The following is an 18889-nucleotide window of genomic DNA, read 5'->3' as shown; positions in this document are numbered from 1 at the left end:
GAATTATTTATTTAATGTATGTGAATACACTGTAGCTGTCTTCAGACACAGCAGAAGAGGGTGTCAGATCCCATTACAAATGGTTGTGAGCCACTATGTGGTTGCTTGGAATTGAACTCAGGACCTTTGGAAGAGCAGTCAGTGCTCTTAACCACTGAGCCATCTCTCCAGCCCTCTTCACTAGAGTATTAAAGCATCCTGAGTCTACCAGACTGAGGACAGCGGGTGCCACATCTGCTCTGTTCTCTGTAACTCCCTTCCCTACCCATTTGCTTTTGATCTTTTGAAACTGAGCAATGTCCAGCCCATAGGCTTATAAACTCACCTTGCTTTGCTGGATACCACTGAGTTCTGTCCTTTATTTCTTTGTTTTGTCCTAAGACAGGATCTCAAGGGTCCCAGACTGACCTCAGACTGGCTATGTAGCCGAGGATGACCTTGAACTTCTGGTCCTCCTGTCCCTACCTCCTGAGTGCTGGGATTCCAGGTTGTGCCACCATGCCCAACTTCACCTGATTCTTTAGCCTATTTCCCATCCAATGCAGTAGTTCTCAACCTCCCTATTGCTGAAACCCTTTAATAGGGTTCCTCATGCTGTGGTGACCCCCAACCATAAAATTATTTTGTTGCTACTTCATATCTATCATTCTGATACTGTTATGAATCGTGATGTAAATATCTGATGTGCAATTGCTATGGGGGTCACAACCCACAGGTTCAGAACACTGCTCTAATGTGTCTCTTAGCTGCTGCAAGTTCCATCTCCCTAAGCACTGACGTTGCATGCGGCATGGTGCCTTCTAAGCACCAGGTCTCTCTGTTGACCCAGCTTTCACCTCTCTGCCTCTGTTTCACCTCTAGACACTAGCTGCATAATGTTTTCTCTCCAGCCAAAACGGCCTGAATGGTCCTGGATGTGTCTGGGGTTTTCCAGCCCCCTCTTCTGCCTCAATCTCTGTCTCTATGCCCATCAGGAGCAGCTGCCTCCGTGGCAACCTGTGAGAGCTTCTTGTCTATATCATTAGGTTGTCTCTGCACCAACAGCCTACCTATGTGATGCTGTAATTGACTTCTGTGATAATGTCCTCTCTCTCTCTCTCTCTCTCTCTCTCTCTCTCTCTCTCTCTCTCTCAATTTATTCATTTATGTTTGTGAGTACACTGTCATCTTCTTCAGACACACCAGAAGAGGGCATCAGATCCCATTACAGATGGTTGTGAGCCACCATGTGGTGGTTGGGAATTGAGCTCAGGAAGAGCAGTCAGTGCTCGTAACCACCGAGCCATCTCTCCAGCCCACATCCTCTCTTTTAAGCTGGAGCTTGAGCAGTTTGAAGACACATGTGATTTAGGTGAATCCAAACACTCAATTCCAAGGAAGTAATAGGTGTAGATAGATATTTGGTTACTTTTTAGCCTGCTCATGTAAAAGCATAAGATATGCTTGATGATAAGCACTCAGCTAATTTTGTTTTTTATTTAGGTAAGTGATGGTTAGCCATGTAACAAGCATTGGAATACCTCTCCAGCTGAACTCTGGTTCAGGTGTATTTCTCTTACCTTCTTGTCTGAATGTATTCCTACCACACACATGTGTGTGTGTGCACATGCACACATACACACACACACACACACACTCACAAACATACACATACACACCACACGCGGGGGCAGGAGGGATGCATATGGGAAAGAAGGCTTTGTATTAGATGCCTTTCTGTTGCTGTGATAAAATATCAGGACCAAAAGCGACTTACGGAAGAAAGAGCCTATTTAGGATAAGAGTCTGTCAGGAGCAGGGCAACAGTGGCGCACGCCTTTAGTCCCAGCATTTACTCAGGAGACTGAGGCAAGGGGATCTCCATGAGTTCAAGGCCAGCCTGGTCTACAGAGTGAATTCCAGGATAACCAGGGCTACACAGAGAAACCATGTCTTGAAAATACACACACAAGGGGGCTGGAGAGGTGGCTCAGTGGTTAAGAACGCTGACTGCTCTTCCAGAGGTCCTGAGTTCAAATCCTAGCAACCACATTTGGCTCACAACCGATCTGTAATGAGATCGGATGCTCTCTTCTGGTGTGTCTGAAGACAGCTACAGTGTACTTACATATAATAAATAAATAAATCTTTAAAAAAAGAAAAAAATACACACACACACACACACAACAGAGAGGCTGTTGGAGCAGGAAGGTGAGGGCTCTCACGTTCAACCAGAAACATAAAGCAGAGAGTGAACCGGAAGTGGGGTTAGGCTATGAACTCTCAAAAGCTCACCAGGTATGGTGGTGCACACCTTTAATCCAAGCACTTGGGAGGCAGAGGCAGGCAGCAGAGGCAGGCGGCTCCCTATGAATTTGTCTCTGTACACCTGAGAACCTAATGTGGAGCCAACCCGAGGCTGGATCTCAGCCTCCCAGGCACAGCCGAGTGGCTTGCCAACATTCCTTCTCTCTTTGTTACTCTACCAACGGTCTTTCTTGCTTTCTCTGTCTTTATCGTCTTTATGGAATTGGAGGAGACAGCAGAGCTAGGGGCATTTGCAAAGCCTCTTGAGCTACTTGCTGTGAGATGTGTGTTAACCACCAACCCTCTTCCTTCTTTTAAAGTGATTTTGCCCAGGGCATGTGCACACTGTGTCTGTGACATCCCTCTGGATGGATCCAAACACTTCTTTGTATGCAGTATTAAAATCCCCAAAGAACTTCACTTCCACGAAAACGGATATTCTCTTGTGAGTTTTGTAAAAATGGTCTTATAGCCTATGTACACTACCAAATGCTTCTTTTAAATAGCATAACATTGGAGCTGGAGAGACAGTTAATAGTCCATACTGCTCTTGCAGAGGACCTGAGTTCAATTCCCAGCACCCACAACTGGGACCTCACAACTACCTGCAACTCCAGTTCTAAGGGATCTGATGCCCTCTACTGGCCTCCATGGGTACTGCATGCAAATGGTGTGTGTGTGTGTGTGTATATATATATATATATATACACACACACACACACTCAGGCACATATACATACACATAAACATAAAATACGTAAATCCTTCTTTTAAAAAGCATAACATTGACTTGTTCTTCAAAGATGTATTCATGTTTTGCAATGATCACCCCTAATTCGAAATACTAAAACCCAGAATCTGAACTCACCAAACACTAGCGTAACACATCACACACAGAAAACTCCATGCCTGGCCTCCTGTGAACGGACATTAGAATGAAGCAAGTTAAAATGATCACATCAACTTACCATCAGGCTGCGTACATAAGGCGCACATGAAGCATAAACAGAGCCTGAGAATTATATGTGAAAATATTCCAGTCACAGCAAATTCAGTCTGGTTCCTGTCACTCCAGCTGAGGGAACCCTGCCTGCTTTACCCCAAGCTGACATTGCCCATTTTGCTGATGTCCTATGAAAACACAGTCCTTGACCACCATGATTGCTCATCTTCAAACTAAGAGCATTTGAATATGCTTCTGGGGCTGGAAAGAGATGGCTCAGAGGTTAAGAGCACCCACTGCTCTTCTAGAGGTCCCGAGTTCAAATCCCAGTAACCACATGGTGGCTCACAACCATCTGTAATGGGATCCGATGCCCTCTTCTGGTGTGTCTGAAGAGAGTTACATAAAATAAATAAATAAATCTTAAAAAAAAAAAGTATGTCTCTGGGCTATGTGGGGTAGAGGTTCGGAGCATCTCCTTCATAGAAAGTGAAGTTAGGTGAGGTGAAAACTTAGGGCTCTTTGGAAAGTCAATTGTGCTGGAAGATGAGTTGCTAAGGCAGACTTGTGGAGGAACGTTTAGCTGAAGTAGACACAGAAGAGAGGATGTTCTGCTAAAGCAAGCATGTGAAAGGACACTTGATGAAGGATTCTTTGCTAATGATACGCATGCATTGGTCCACCGTACACTGTGTGGTTGAGCTGCATTTGTCAGGACTCTATAGGGAAAAGTGCACCAAAAAATTTCTGGTCGTGTGTTGTGGCTTCTTGCTGCTTCCGAGCACTCAGTCTGATTGGCAGAGTGATGTCAGCTGAGACAGACGCACAGGCTGAGGCAAGACCCGTGGAGGACATGTGATGTTTGGAGGGTATAAATAGAACCCAACAGACAGTGACAGAGACTGAGCTAGGCTTGCTTATAGATCGTGCTGTGCAATGCTGTGGGCCTCTTGTCTTCGCTGGTCTTCGATTCCCTGAGAGAGGCACAGCTGAGAACTTCTTCTGGTGTCCCTTCCCGGTCCCTCCTGCTGACTCTGCTAGGTTGTGCCACTGCTGCTGCTGATTCCTGTTGGCTGTCCCAACTCTTCCAAACTGGACTGCTGGTATATCTGTGACGTGTTTGCAAGCGGATCGAGCTGCTGCTGCTGCTCACCTGTGAACTGAACTGCCAATTTCCAGACAACACAGACAGGAGTTGCTCTAAAGAACCTTTCTAAACAGGTTCACTTTCCTATATCCTTTCTTTCCCACTACCTCTGCTGGGTGGTGGATTAAAAGGGAGATTAAAGCATTTAAGAACCATCATTAAAAAATAAGGATTGAAAAAGAAAGTTACAGTTAGGATCACCAAGCATGTTCCTGTTCACTTTAGTATGGGCCAATCTTGTCCCTGAGGGGACCTCTCTTTTTCTTTCCCTTTCTTTCTTCCTTTCTTTCTGTCTGCCTTTTCTTCCTTCCTTCCTTCCTTCCTTCCTTCCTTCCTTCCTTCCTTTCTCTCATTCTTATTTAAAAATTTATTTATTTTATTTATATGCATGCTCTATCTGAATGTAAACCTGTGTGATAGAAGAGGGCATCAGATCCCATTACAGATGGTTGTGAACCACCATGTAGTTGCTTGGAATTGAACTCAGGACTCCTGGAAGAACAGTGTACCAACTGGTTTTATGTGTAAACCTGACACAGCTGAAGTTATCTCAGAGAAAGGAGTGCTTCCCTTGAGAAAATGACTCCATGAGATCCAGCTGTGGGGCATTTTCTCAATTAGTGATCAAGGGAGGAGGGCCTATTGTGGGTAGTGCCATCCCTGGGCTGGTAGTCCTGGGTTCTATAAGAGAGCAGGCTGAGCAAGCCAGGGGAAGCAAACCAGTAAGGAACATCCCTCCATGGCCTCTGCATCAGCTCCTGCTTCCTGACCTGCTTGAGTTCCAGTCCTGACTTCCTTTGGTGATGAAAAGCCATGTGGAAGTAAGCTGAATAAACCCTTTCCTTCCCAACTTGCTTTTTGGTCATGATGTTTATTCAGGAAGAGAAACCCTGGACTAGGACAAACAACCAGTGCTCTTAAACACTGATCCATCTCATCCATCCTTCTCTTTCCTCCTTCCTTCCTTCCTTTCTTCCTTTCTTTCTTTTTTTCTTTCATTTTTTCGAGACAGGGTTTCTCTATGTAGCCCTGGCTGTCCTGGAACTCACTCTAGACAAGGCTGGCCTCAAACTCAGAAATCCGCTTGCCTCTGCCTCCCAAGTGCTGGGATTAAAGGCGTGTGCCACCACCGCCTGGCCTTTCATTTCTTAAGAAAGGTTTATTGAATATACCATGAGAAGCAGCCTGCTGGGCCATAACTAGAGTACTGCTTGCCATACCTTCCCTTTTACATTTTTTTTTTTTTTTAGAAATTTCAAATCTACCCTTCAAATCTATCCCTCATTCTTCCCCTTCTAACTCCTCCCATGCCTCCTGCAACTGCCTATCAAGTTCATGACTAATATCTTCTATAATTAGAAGATATTACGCACACACACATACACACACACACACACACCATAGTGGGCTCATTTAGTGTTGTTCTTATGATCATGTGTTTAGGGCTGACCACTTAGCATTGGATAGCCTATCAAAAGGCTCTCCACTGAATGCTGGTGACCTACCATGGGGCTCTCCATCATATGCCTATTCTTTCTCCCTCAGCAGGCTTTGACTGCCTTTATACACGATCAACATGCAGAGACTAGGTGACCATGGTGTTCCCAGCCCCAACTGGTAAGCCTACAATGCAATCCCTACACTCAAGGCCCAGGGAACGTCAGGATTGAGACTGTGGAAAGACTTTAAGAGCTTGGTAGAGGGGTGGGGATGGAGGAATGGGGGTGGGGCAGTGTGAGGGGGTACTGGGAGGAGAGGGAGCCTATGATTGGGATGTAAAGTCAATAATTAAAACCATCTTAACAGACATACATGCAAGCAAAACATTAATGCACATAAAAGAATAAATTATTAAAAATAATAAATCCATTAAGTGGGGGGAGAGCCAGGGGGGACCAGAATCCCTGTTGCCAGATAGTGCCTTCTAGACAGGAATAGGGAAGTCTCACCGGTCTAATGTCAACAATATGGTTGCCTAGACCTGTATAATGACACCACTGGTTGACATGCCAATAAGGATGGGGAAACTTCACAAGGCTTCATCCTTTAACATTCTTTAGGAAGAGGGTGTGGCCTGCGGGACTAAGGCCACCCCTTCTAGCAGTGCTTTATAGTGATTGTACCAGCAGATGGCGCCCGAGCACCACCGTTTCTGAACAGAGTGTCAAACACCAGGTTTGACTTGTTACTGTTCCTTGGTACCTGGAAAGGCAAATGCTGGACTGAAGGAAAACAAGGTCACTTTGGAATTAATTTGTCCAGGGTGCAATGGTTTCTGAACTCACGATAACAAGCGCTTTTCCTGCTTGCTCCTAGTCCCACATTGAGCCCTCCTGAGATCAGAGCCCCTCTCCTTCCCACACCCTAGGGCAGGGGCACCTTTCTTTGTGGCACCTCCCCTCTTTCTAATCTTTTCTAGGCTCTTCCCCACCCTCTCCAGCCCCCCGTAAAGAACACCACCAGTAACAGCCTTAGCTGAACTCTATTGCTGTGATAAACACTTACCAAAACCAATCTAGGGGAGGAAAAGGTTTACTTATAGTTTATAGGCTGTTGTCGAGAGAATCCAAGCCAAGAACTCAAGGTGAGAATCTGGAGGGCAGATTCGACCCCCTCTTCTTGAGCACCTACACTCACATGTATACACATATGTAATACACCTAATTTAAAAAAATTTTTTTTCTATTTTTGTTTTAAAGGTTTATTTATTTATCTTATGTATATGAGTACATTGTAGCTGTACAGATGGTTGTGAGCCATCATGTAGTTGCTGGGATTTGAACTCAGGACCTTTGGAAGAGCAGTCAGTGCCCTTAACCACTGAGCTATCTCTCCGGTCCCCCCAAAATTGTTTTTAAGTGAAAGAAGTTAGCACACTCTAGCAGGGGCAACTTACCCTGTTTCGTTTACATAATTAAGTCTATGTTGTGTTAAGCATTTGGGGTTCAAAGAAAGATTAAAACCTGGTACCTGTGCTCTAGAGCAACAGCAACAACAGGTGAGAAATCAACTTCCAAATAGGTGGCCCTGTGACCTGCCTGGATTATCAGGAACAACCCTGCTTCTGTCCCCAGCATCCATGTGGTCACTCACAACCACTGGTAACTCCAACTTCAGGGGATTCCAAACCCTCTTCTAGCTTCTGTGGGCCCCAGGTCTGCATGTGGTACACAGAGGGTGTGCAGGTAAAAACACTCATGCACACAAGATGAGACGTTAATGACACCAAGTTTCTGTCTCATTATATAATGGCCACTTCTGGCTCTTATTATGGCAGTGCCTCAGGTGGAAACATCCATTCTGCAGAAGTCTCTGCTCGCCTGATCACATAACCTTAAGCTGAGGGCTGGAGAGCTGGCTCAGCGGTTAAGGGCACTGACAGCTCTTCCAGAGGTCCTGAGTTCAATTCCCAGCAACTACACGGTGGCTCACAACCATCTGTAATGGGATCTGGTGCCCTCTTCCGGGGTGTCTGAAGACGTGACAGTGTACTCACATACATGAAATAAATAAATACATCTTTAAAATAAATACATAACCTTGGGCTGAGGTGGACCTGAGGTGGAGTATAGCTCAGTGTTCGGGTGCTTCTTTAGCATGCGTGAGACCCTGAGTTCTTCTCCAGCATACGTCTCACCCTCTACCACTAACAAAACGCTTGAACCTATGTTTACTCATCGAAGGAACATTCTGGATAAGCTCCTCCCAGAGGTCTTTAAACCAGAGTCAGCTGCCCTTGCACAAGGCAAGCATGTGTGTTCAGCAAACACAACCCATGAGGAGGAGTTAGTGTCATTCGCTCGATGAGAGTAGACTGCAGGCAGGGCAGAACACTGCCTCCAGTTCAGTACCAGCCATGGACATGGAGAAGGTCAACTCCATGGACTTCAGTGAATTTGTAGATGTGTTTGGGAACATCGTTGAAAAATGCCCTCTGATCGCAGCTGCTGTCTGGTCCCAGCGTCCGTTCTCTGACTTGGAAGACTTAGAAAATCACTTTTTTGCTTTTATTGATGCTCTCCCGAGATCAGGTAAGACTTCAAGACCATGCACACAAAGTCATTTTCAATATCATATATAAAAATATTTTAGATTGCTTTAGCCTCCTTACTCAGTTATTTAGCTGGGTTTATTGGAAGGGTCAGTAGGCATCCTTTCAAACTGCTAGGTTCTTGAAGGTGGACACAAGAACGCAGGGGACAAAATAGCATGGCCGAGGACCAGTGGAGGCAGAGGGAGGCCAGTCTCTGACTTTGAGACCACCCGGAGGTCAAGAATGGGAACAGGACAAAGGCCTTAGTGAATCAGAAGCTGAAAGGCTACTTTGGCAATGCTCTGGATGAAAGAGAGGATAGTGAGAACATCCCAGGGATCCCAGAGAGGAATGGAAAACACTGAACGAGTTACCAAAAGAAAGGCCAGTTTGGACCAGACAAGGAAAGCGCATTCATTCAGACCCCAAGACTCTGCAGAAAGAAGAGAAGTTGAAGCAAAGTGATGTTTTCTAGGGAGAACAAGCGAGCACTGAAGCACTTTGGGCCACAGGGTGAGGAGAAGAGGAGGTAGAAGTTTATTCTGGGTGCACAGAGGCCAAAGGTTGGAAGGTACACAGTCCCTGCTCAAAGGCTACTCTGGGTTCTGAGAATAAGCCTGACATGCCCTTGGGGAACAAAGACAGAGGCAGGGGTCACCTGCCCTTGAGACTGTTCTTAGACTTCAGGCAGAAGAGTGGTCTCATGACAGAGCAGGCACTCACAGCTGCGTTCAGTATGGTTGTGACACCCTGTGGCTTCTCAGTCTCCCCCAGATGTCCTCCTGTGAGAACTTACCAAAGAAGTACATGGGACAAGGTTATAAAATCAAGCTGAGGACTGAAGAGATGGTTCAGCAGTTAGGAGCACTGGCTGCTCTTCCAGAGAATTGGAAATAAATTTTAAGCACCCACATAGATGCTCACAAAGGTGTCTAAGTCCAGGATCCGATGTCCTGCTCTGGCCTCTGTAAACACCAAGGAAACGTGTGATGTGCAGACACACATACAAGCAAAACACTCAAACATGTGAAATTTAAGTGTGTGTGGGTGTAACTAAAGCCCAGCATAGTGGCCTAGCCTGTGCTTGGGAGGCTAAAGCAAAAGGATAATTATGAGTTTCAGGCCAGCTTGGTCTATAGTGAGACCATCTCAACAAATCAGCAAGCAAACCAACATCAAACTGACAGAAGTGTCAGGCATATAGTGACAGTCACCAACTGCTCAAGAGTCTCTCCGAAGCGCAGAGCTGAGGCAAGCTGAATGATGGAGAGCCTCCCTCACCTGTGATTCTCAAAACACCCTGACCGGACATAATGAGCCAGGTGACTCTGGCTTTCCAGCCCGAGGCCCACAGGTGAGCTGGAAAAAGAAAAGGCCCATGAGAGGCTGTATCCCTTTGCTTTCTGTCGTTGGGGTAAAACTAGAGAAATGAGTTTATTTGGACAAACAGCTGCAGGGAGAAAAACATCCATCGTAGTGGAGAAGCAGAAGGCAAGGCCTCCTGAAAGCAGCTCCTGAAAGAGCTTGAATCACAAAGCAGAGTGGGGACACTGGGACTAATCTAAGTCTTGAATCTCAAAGTTCCCCCCGCCCCCGTCCCCACAGCGACATACTTCTTTCAACCAGGGCTGTGGCTCCTAAACTAGTGGTTTCTCAACTTGTGGGTTGTGACCCCATGGGGTCACATGTCAGATATCCTGCATATTAGTTACATGATGATTCTTGTTTTTTGTTTTGTTTTGTTTTTCTTTTTTTGTATTTTTGAGACAGGATTTCTCTGTGTAGCCCTGACTGTCCTGGAACTCACTCTGTAAATCAGGCTGGCCTCGAACTCAGAAATCCTCCTGCCTCTCTCTGCCTCCCAAGTGCTGGGATTAAAGGCGTGCGCCACCACCACCCGGCCACATGATGATTCTTAATGGTAGTAGCGAATTATAGTTATGAAGTAGCAACAAAATAACATATGGCGGGGGTCACCATGACACAAGGAACTGCATGAAAGGGTCTCTGCATTGGGAAGATTGAAAACCACTGCTCTAAACCACCTCAAACAGTGTGGGAACTGGGAAGCTAGTATTCGATACATAAGTATATAGGGAACACTCTCATTTAAACCACCAGAACCAATGCCTGCATCTGTCAGCAAAGAGAAAGAAGACTTTAATGAGGTTTGGTTAAATGTGTGTGTGTGTGTGTGTGTTTGTGTCTGTGCAAATCAACTAATCAACTCAGTCTTTCTTATACTGGGCACTCTACCACTAAGCTGTATTCAATCTTTTCCCCAATGTTTATAGCAGAGAGCGGGGTGGGGAGAGGGGAGAGAAACCTCAATGTATTTGAAGGGTCATTTTAAAAATGACAAATCCTTAATGGGCAGTGGTGGTGCAGGGGCAGGTAGATCTCTGAATTCAAGACCAGCCTGTTTTACAGAGTAAATTCCAAGACAGCCAGGGCTCTTCTATACAGAGAAACCCTGTCTTGAAAACAAAAACAAACAAACAAAAAGAATTCAACGTGACTGTGTATGTCAGGATGTGTCTGTGCACCTCATGCATGCAGAAGCGTGCAAAGTCAGAAGAAGGTATCAGATTCCCCCGGAACTGGAGTTATGGACAGATGTGAACCACCTGATGTGGGTGCTGGGAGCTGAAACCAGGTCCTCTGCAAGAACAGCAAGTGCTCATTACCACTGAGCCATCTCTCCAGCTCAATCCAAAGGTTTTTGAAGAAAGTAACCAAACTAGACTTTTCTAGATTATCTAAAACAAAATCTAGAAAGATGTGTGTGTACATGCACACGTATTATGTGTGATGTATGAATTCATCACATGTGTGGAGGTGTGATGCATACATAGGCTAATTTCTTTGAGTTCAAGGCCAGTATGGTCTATAGAGTGAGTTCCAAAACAGCCAGGGCTACACAGAGAAACCCTGTCTCACAAAAAACTAAATAAAAAGAAAAGGAAAGCAAAGGAAAAGGAAACAGAAAAGGAAGGAAGAAGGAAAGAAAGAGAAAGAAAGGAAGAGAGAAAAAGAAAGAGAGAGAGAAAGAGAGAGGAAGAGAGAGAGAGAGAGAGTGAGAGAGAGAGAGAGAGAGAGAGAGAAGAAAGAGAGAAAGAAAGAGAAAATAAATGATCCACAGACATGCCCACAGGTCAATCTAATGGAAGCAGTTCTTCAACTGAGGTTTCCTCCTCACAAATGGTTTCCAATGTGTGTGTGTGTGTGAGTGTGTGTGTGTGTGAGGGGGGAATGGGGAGAGAGAGAGAGAATGTGACGTGGCACTCTTCCTGGGGAAGAATTTATTTGGATTATCTAAACAAACAAAGGAGCAAAGAAACTTTCTAGCCAGACAGTTATGCCTCATACTTTTAATCATAGCACTTGAAAAACAGAGGCAGCTGGATCTCTGTGAGGATGAGGTCAGCCTGGTCTTCAGAGTGAGTTCTAGGACATCCTGAGCTACACAGAGAGACCTTGTCTTGCAAAACAAAAACGTCCTTCCTTTCACAGAACTGAATATTGAATTTTTGGAGGAAAACGGTAGCTGTCCTTCTATTTAGGTTAAGCTGTGATGTATAGTGGCCAATAGATGGCAGTACAGGACTAAGATTGGGCTCAAGCCCTGCCTAAAGCTTCAGCCAATTATTCTCACTGCCCTAAGCAGAAGCAAGGGAACAGTTCTGGTAAAGGAAGATAGAGATGTGTGCTGATCTGTGCCCAAAGTCAAAGACTGGGTTGGGGAAACAAAACACTAAGTACACTTCTAGGGCCAGCAGTACAAGACGCTGGGTTCCGTCTCCAGTGCCAAGCTCGCAAGCCAACATCGATAAAACTTCTTGCTCCCTCTCCTCCTCCTTCCCTTCCTCTCCCCCCTCTCCTTCTCCCCCCTCCCCCACTCTTTCCACCACTCAATTTCTCTTTCTTTCTGGTTGCCTGTCTCTGCACATATCTCTCCAACTGTGTCTCTCTGTCTCTGCTTGTGTCTCTCTCTTCACCCTCTGTCTCTCCATCTTTGTCTCTAGCAAATATGCCCCCAGAGGGGTGTGTGTGTGTGTGTGTGTGTGTGTGTGTGTGTGTGTGTGTCTACCTTTGCTATTATGTGGACTTTTGGGGGAAAGTTGTGTAGAGGCTGCATAGGCACAGGGAGATGGGTCAAGATGCTCCTGCAGTAGTTAAAAGTGAGAGGAGAGGTTGTTTGGACTGTGGTTTAGGGAGTGGGATTAGAGAGAAGCTGCTGGACTCTTGCTGTAGGGTGAAGAGCTAAAGTCAACAAGCTTTAGGTAGTGGGTTTGCCTGAGGGAGATCAAAATCAAGGAATGCTAGGTAAATCCCCAGAGTGTGTGTGAGTGTGTGTGTGTGTGTGTGTTAAGACATATGTGAGGTTGCAGAAGTGAAGTCTGAGACAAAAACAACACAAGTGAACTCAAAACACCAGAACCAGGAGCTAGAGAGATGGCTCAGTGGCTAAAGGCACTTACTGCTCTTGCACTCACCTGGAAATTCTACAATGCACTCACCTCTGTCTGTCTGTCTGTCTGTCTGTCACACACACACACACATAGTTCAAAACAAAGAGACCGCAAGTGGAAACCCAGTGTGGTAGAGCTTACACGTAATTCCAGCACTTTGGAGGAAGACCCATGAGTTCAAGGCTGGCCTTGGCTAGATGAGACGCTGTCGCCAAAAGAACACTGTGGCTAAGAAGAGTAAATGCTGCTCTTGCAGAGGATTTGAGTTACGTCAGCTCCCAACACCTACACCCAGGGCTTACAACCAGTCATTCACGGGCACCAGGTATGCATGTACATATACTTACATGCATAAACATGTAAAACACACAAAACATTAAGATAAAATAAATATTTAAAAGAGCTCCTTTTAAAGTAAGATAGTATTTTTTTTTAAAGAAGAACACTGGTAAAGGAATTGGTCTTCACTAGAAGACACAGACCACCATCCATTGTGTCAGGGCTGGCAGCATGTGACAGGGTTATGGGCAATTGCCTCTTGCTCAAGGAGCCTTGTTGTCTACCCTGCCCTTCTCCTATAAATTTGTAAAGATTTCTATGTGCAGACACCTGTGTCCTGCGTCCTCAGTAATGAATACCTACCTACATCCACTCTCTAGTCATGACACCCAGTGACTTAGCTGGAGAGACCAGAATTTCCACGAGAAGTTTAAGAGGTGGATGAGAGACTGGAGACTGGTGTGGTGTTGGGCCACCCAAGTAGGGAGACTCAGGAATGCAGGCTGACCATCCAATATCCAGCCTCCCACTGGGATTAAAGGGCACAGCTAGGGTGCCTTGAAGGAGAAACTGTGTTGGTGGGAACTAAGGAAAGGTCCTTGCTGTGGGCCTGTAGGCAAGATGGATGCTATCCCTGGCAGTACCCAAGGCATCAGTGATTGGAAGCAGTGAAGGTGGGGTCTTTGGCTGGGGCAAACCAGCTTTGCTTCTTCTGGGTAGGCTACCATCCCAGAGTTCAATTGAAAAGTGTGTGTGTGTGTGTGTGTGTGTGTGTGTGTGTGTGTGTGTGTAAATTTCGCTTCCTCACTAATTTAGCGGGGGGGGGGGTCCCCCTGCCCTTTGCTCTACCCTATTCTGGGCCTCTTTTCTTTCCCCCCTTCTTGTCCTCTCTGCAAGAGTAGAAAACACATCTCACTTCTGGGCAAACATTAACCAGGCGATGCTTTCAAGAGGGAAGATAAACCCTAGGAAGAGTGAGAAGAGAGGTGTAAGGGCAAGGTTTGGGGGTGGTGCTGCTAAGCAGTGCTCTCAGCTTTCCTGCTTCAAGCTCCACCCATGCGCACCGGGTGGCTGGTGAGGGACAGTGAGAGGAAAGACCTCCCCATTCCCTAGAATCCCACCCATAACTACTACTTTGACAGCTTGGCAGTGCCGGGGAGGACAGTAGAGCAATTGGATCCCCCTGAGGGAGGATCCAGGGGCTGTTTGAAACTCCGAAGAAGAGAGGCTAGACTGGGGGGTGTGCAGTCTTTTAGTAGTGCAGAGATTCCCGACTCCCCTGCAGCAGCCCCTGGCTGTCTGTCCATCCAGGAATTGGGTAGATGTAAGGCGACCCTGCCCAGAGTGGCGTGGCTCTACCAGCCCCTGGCCCCCAGGGTGGGGAATTTAACACTCGCATTTTCGCACCACACGGAAAAGCCTGGCTATGGCGAGGAAGAGAGAACTATTCCTGACTCTGGGTGGCCTAGAATTAGGGTACCCATGAAAGGGGAGTCAAAAACAATGGTGTTGGAAGACTGGGATTGGTGACCCACCTCTCCCTTACATTGCAGGGGCAGGCGAGTCATTAAAGGGGGCTGAGGGTTTAAAGCGAAGGGTATAGGTGTACAGTGTGACCTTCGGCTGATGATCTCACGTTTGTTTTCTGAGCCTTCGTTGAATACTCGTTTTTAAAATATATTTTATTTTTATTTTTATTTATGTGAGTGTGATTGTTTGCCACTTGCTTGTGCACAATGAAGTGCCCAAGGAGGTCAGAAGAAATTGCTGGATTCTCTTGGAGCTGGAGAGTCCCTTCTATGAGATACTTCTATGGGATACTAGCCATGAGTTAGCTTTGGCGCATGCTTTTTTCCCATCTTATTATGGGGGGAGTGGGGTGGGGTAGGGGTGGGAAGTACATTTGAGGAAGCTAGGCTGCACCATATTTAAAGGGGGATTTTCCTCTTTGTGGGTATTAAGATACATTTACTAAAGTACATTTGAATTATTTCCCATTTCCAACAAAGCTTCACCTATTCCCATGGCCAAATATAGACACCTGCTTAGTGGAGATGGAGGAGGGCAGTTATGCCTTGTGGTTCCGGTTTCCTGAACTTCCTACTAACAAGAACTGCTTGTACATTTGGAGCCAAGATGGGGGGACAAGTTATCTTTAGTTCTTTGTAGTAAATCAGGTGTTGGGCCTTTCTTTTAAGGAGGGCGGTCCTTCTGGCCACCTTTGAGATCTTGTCGATCCTCAGAATTCCATTTCATTCGTTAGAGTGCTTAAAAGACACAGGGTGCCAGGAGTCCCCTGGTATAGGAATTAGAATCCCGGGTGCTGTGTCACAGCTAGGCTTTCAAGTTTGAGGCCTATAAGAACAAAAAGCTTTTGTCCACTTGGGTTCTTTTGGGTTCTGAAGTCAATCGGAGGAAGAATAACAACACAACCCCCAGACGTGGGCATATGTAATTAAACAAAACAAAACAAAACAAAACAATAACAAAAGGCCGGGCCACTTTCATACAAGGGCAGAAGATATCCGGTGAAATGAGTTTCTGTGCTGTTAATCCACGAGGCTCCTTGGCTGTTTCATCCCAAAGACCCAGAACTCAGAGTCACAAAATCTGGGCATTTATTTGTCAAGCCCCTTGGATATTATCCCCTGGACCCACCCTGCCCCTGCCTTTTCACCTTTGAGGCAGAACGAAGCCCATTCCAGGGCTTTTGGCGGAAGTTTTCGGGCCCTTGTATCCGGCCCCCTCTCAACATCAAAGCCCCCCTGAGAGCAAAGGACTTTGCAAAGATAGGAGTAGCCGGGACCTCTTATCACTCCCCAGCTCTAGGCAGAGCAGGTCGTAAATTCCCAGCCTCCCGATTGCCCTCTCTCCTCCACTACACGGTCCCTCTAGGTCTGAAAGACCAACCTGACACATGCACCCCCGCCCTCGGGTCCTGGTAGGGACCGAGGGGCTCGCATCCCGTTAGTGGAGAGGAACACCACTACCTGGGGACCTGGCTTGGCTTTCTGATCTGCAGTGGGTAGCCCTCTGAAGAATATCTGTGCTTCTCTGCAGGCCAGGAGGGCATCCTGCGTTGTCACCCGGACCTAGCGGGCCGTGATCTGCAACAGGGCACGCTCACCGCTGAGTCACAGCGCGAGCAGAGCCAAGCGGGGCTCACCAGCCTAGACACGCGTGACCGGCTGCGGCTGCAGAGGCTCAACGCGCAGTACCGTGAGCGCTTCGGCTTCCCGTTCGTGCTGGTAGCGCGTCTGAGCAACCGTGCCACAGTGCTCCGGGAGCTAGACCGCAGGCTGCACTGCCAACCAGAGTCTGAGCTGCGTACCGCCCTGGGCGAAGTGAAGAAGATCAGCCACCTGCGCCTGACAGATTTGCTCGGTGCCCATTCCGCCACGGTGGAACCACAGCGAGGCTGGGGATCTGAACGCCAGCAGGATGCATCGGGGAGGGGAGACCCTGCACCCCAGGCTGGCTGGGGCCTGGAAAGACAATCCATACACCCACACAAAGGAAGTGGAGAATTGAAGCAATCACACGAGTAATGCACCCTTTGTGCAACCATCCACATGAGCACGTGCCGCCAAAATATGTCAGATTCTAGAGGTTTAGCGCTTTGCCCCCGATTTATCCAGATCGTTGCTTCAATTCTCCACTCTGTGCCCTGCCTACACTCTAGCCTTCGAAGATTCCAAAGCTCCCACCGGGCTACTCGACTCTTTTCTGCTTAGTGGGAGAGAAGTAGCGGCAGTGGGAGGAACTGGCAGCGGCAGCAAAAGGCACTGAAGACGGCGGTGGGGGGGGCTTTCGTTCCAAAGCGGTCTTTCATCTCCCCATCTCCCACTTCATTTGATTCGCCTGATACTGACATGTGAGCAAAAGCGACTTTCTCACTCTGAGAAGCCTATGAAAAGTGTGTGTGTGTGTGTCTCTCTCTCTCTGTGTGTGTGTATGTGTGTCTGTGTGTGTGTGTGTGTGTGCCCAGGTTTGAAGGATTTGATGGTCAGAAGCCCTTGTCACCCTTTTCCCTCCAGAAGGTCATCCCTTGGTGGTGGCCTGGAGTACCCTAATAAGCCATGAAATGTTAAAATAGCAGTATTCATTGCACAGCCCTGGGTGCTGTGAAGCCCAGGGCAAAGAAGACTGTATCCTATGGTACTGATAATGTGGGATAAGGACGATGCCTATAGAAATCTTTCCAATAGATCAAGACTTCGGAGCTTGTGAGCTTGGCACTCCAGTGTCAGCTTACGGTGGCTACTGGAGAAGCATCATCACCAGCAGGGATGGACCATGGCTGCATTCACCTTTCTTCCCCCCAAAGAGAGAATGAGGTAGGGAGGGAGAGAGAGAGTGTATGTGTGTGTTAATGAGTCTCAGGAACATATTTTTAAGGGCTTCTCTTGGCAAGAGAAACAAGAAACAAGCCATACATGGCTTCCCCAACACAGACAGGTGAGATGGAAGCAGAGTTGGTTTTCCATAGTGAACAGCAAAATAAACAAAAACAAACAAACAAAAAACAAACAGAAAATGCCCTCTCTCCCTTTTCCATAAAGAACTGTGCCACAGCACGTTGGGCTCTGGGCATGATGGTCCACAGACATAATCCCCTCCTGGAACACTCAGAATCGAAGTAAAGTTGCCGGCTGGCTCTTCTGTCACCTCATCTATGTCCCTGAACAGTGAGAGCAAAGTGGGGATGTGGGGCAGGAGGCCTTGGAAGCTGTCAGTTCTCAGTCAGCATCCTAGGGAGGCCAGCACTGCTTGGCTCTGCCTCTCTCTCTCTCTCTCTCTCTCTCTCTCTCTCTCTCTCTCTCTCTCTCTCTCTCTCTCTCTCTCTCTCTCTTCCTGTCTGTCTCTCTGTCTCTGTCTGTGTGTGTGTGTAAGAGAGTCCGGGACACACACACACACTCAAAATCACTCACTATAATTCAAAGCATTCTGTCTAGCCTTGGGATAAACCCAACCCTTAGATAACCAGGCTCTAAAATGCGGAATCCACCCTCTTTATGTAAATTTGCTAAGCCAACGATGCAGAGAATCCCAAGGAGACAAGATTTCCAGGGCTATATTTTTACAATTCTAGATGTAACCGGTGCCTCTCTAGAACGACCAGGTCTATCCAGCGATATAACTGCATTTTCAACATAACTGCATTTCCTGCAGGGAAAGAGCACCGGTTGGGCAGTTGCTGGTGTCTTTGGGGGCGGAGGGGGAGGGGTGGCAGGGGGCAAGAGCGGGCTACTCATGGACTCTTCCAAAGATGCTGGAGTGCTGGTAGCCCGAAGGCCAGCGCGGGAGATGCGCGACCGCAGGATGCTATCCGGGACCTGGGAAGAAAGGGTTTTGGCAAGCAAGGGTTTCTAGGGAGCCAAGTGGCAGAGGCCATTTCCCCACACCGGCAGGTGACCGGTGCTGCAAAGGGACAATCGACAGTTTCCTTCCTCCGTATCTGGGATCTAACAGTGACAAGCCTGTGCCTGGCTCTGGTCCTTGTTTCTTCCCCTCTGGTGCTAAGCATGCGGGAGATGAGGCTGCGCCGCAGGCACCGCAGTGTTCGCTCAGTGTGAGCCCAGAAAACTCCGAGAGGGCTCAGGGATAAATGTTTTGCATTCGGTGGGAACAATTAATATTTTACTTAGGAATTCATCAAGAAAAAAAAAGATTGATAATGAAAAAGAACCAGACAGTCTAATTCGAGGATTCGAGGATTGGGTGTTTTG

The 18889-nt window shown here is 47.1% G+C and overlaps 1 protein-coding gene across 1 annotated transcript; it reads left to right on the top strand.

Annotated features, from left to right (window-relative positions):
* Positions 1-8124: 8124 nt before the first annotated feature.
* Positions 8125-16708, top strand: Urad (ureidoimidazoline (2-oxo-4-hydroxy-4-carboxy-5-) decarboxylase). Its single transcript, XM_031391202.1, has 2 exons — positions 8125-8407; positions 16221-16708. The coding sequence occupies exons 1-2, from the start codon at positions 8233-8235 to the stop codon at positions 16706-16708; spliced, it is 663 nt and encodes a 220-aa protein (XP_031247062.1). The 5' UTR covers positions 8125-8232.
* Positions 16709-18889: the final 2181 nt, after the last annotated feature.

The sequence above is a fragment of the Mastomys coucha genome, unplaced genomic scaffold (genome assembly GCF_008632895.1).
Source record: "Mastomys coucha isolate ucsf_1 unplaced genomic scaffold, UCSF_Mcou_1 pScaffold22, whole genome shotgun sequence".
In the NCBI taxonomy this organism is placed as follows: domain Eukaryota; kingdom Metazoa; phylum Chordata; class Mammalia; order Rodentia; family Muridae; genus Mastomys; species Mastomys coucha.
This window is presented reverse-complemented; position numbering and strand designations above follow the sequence as displayed.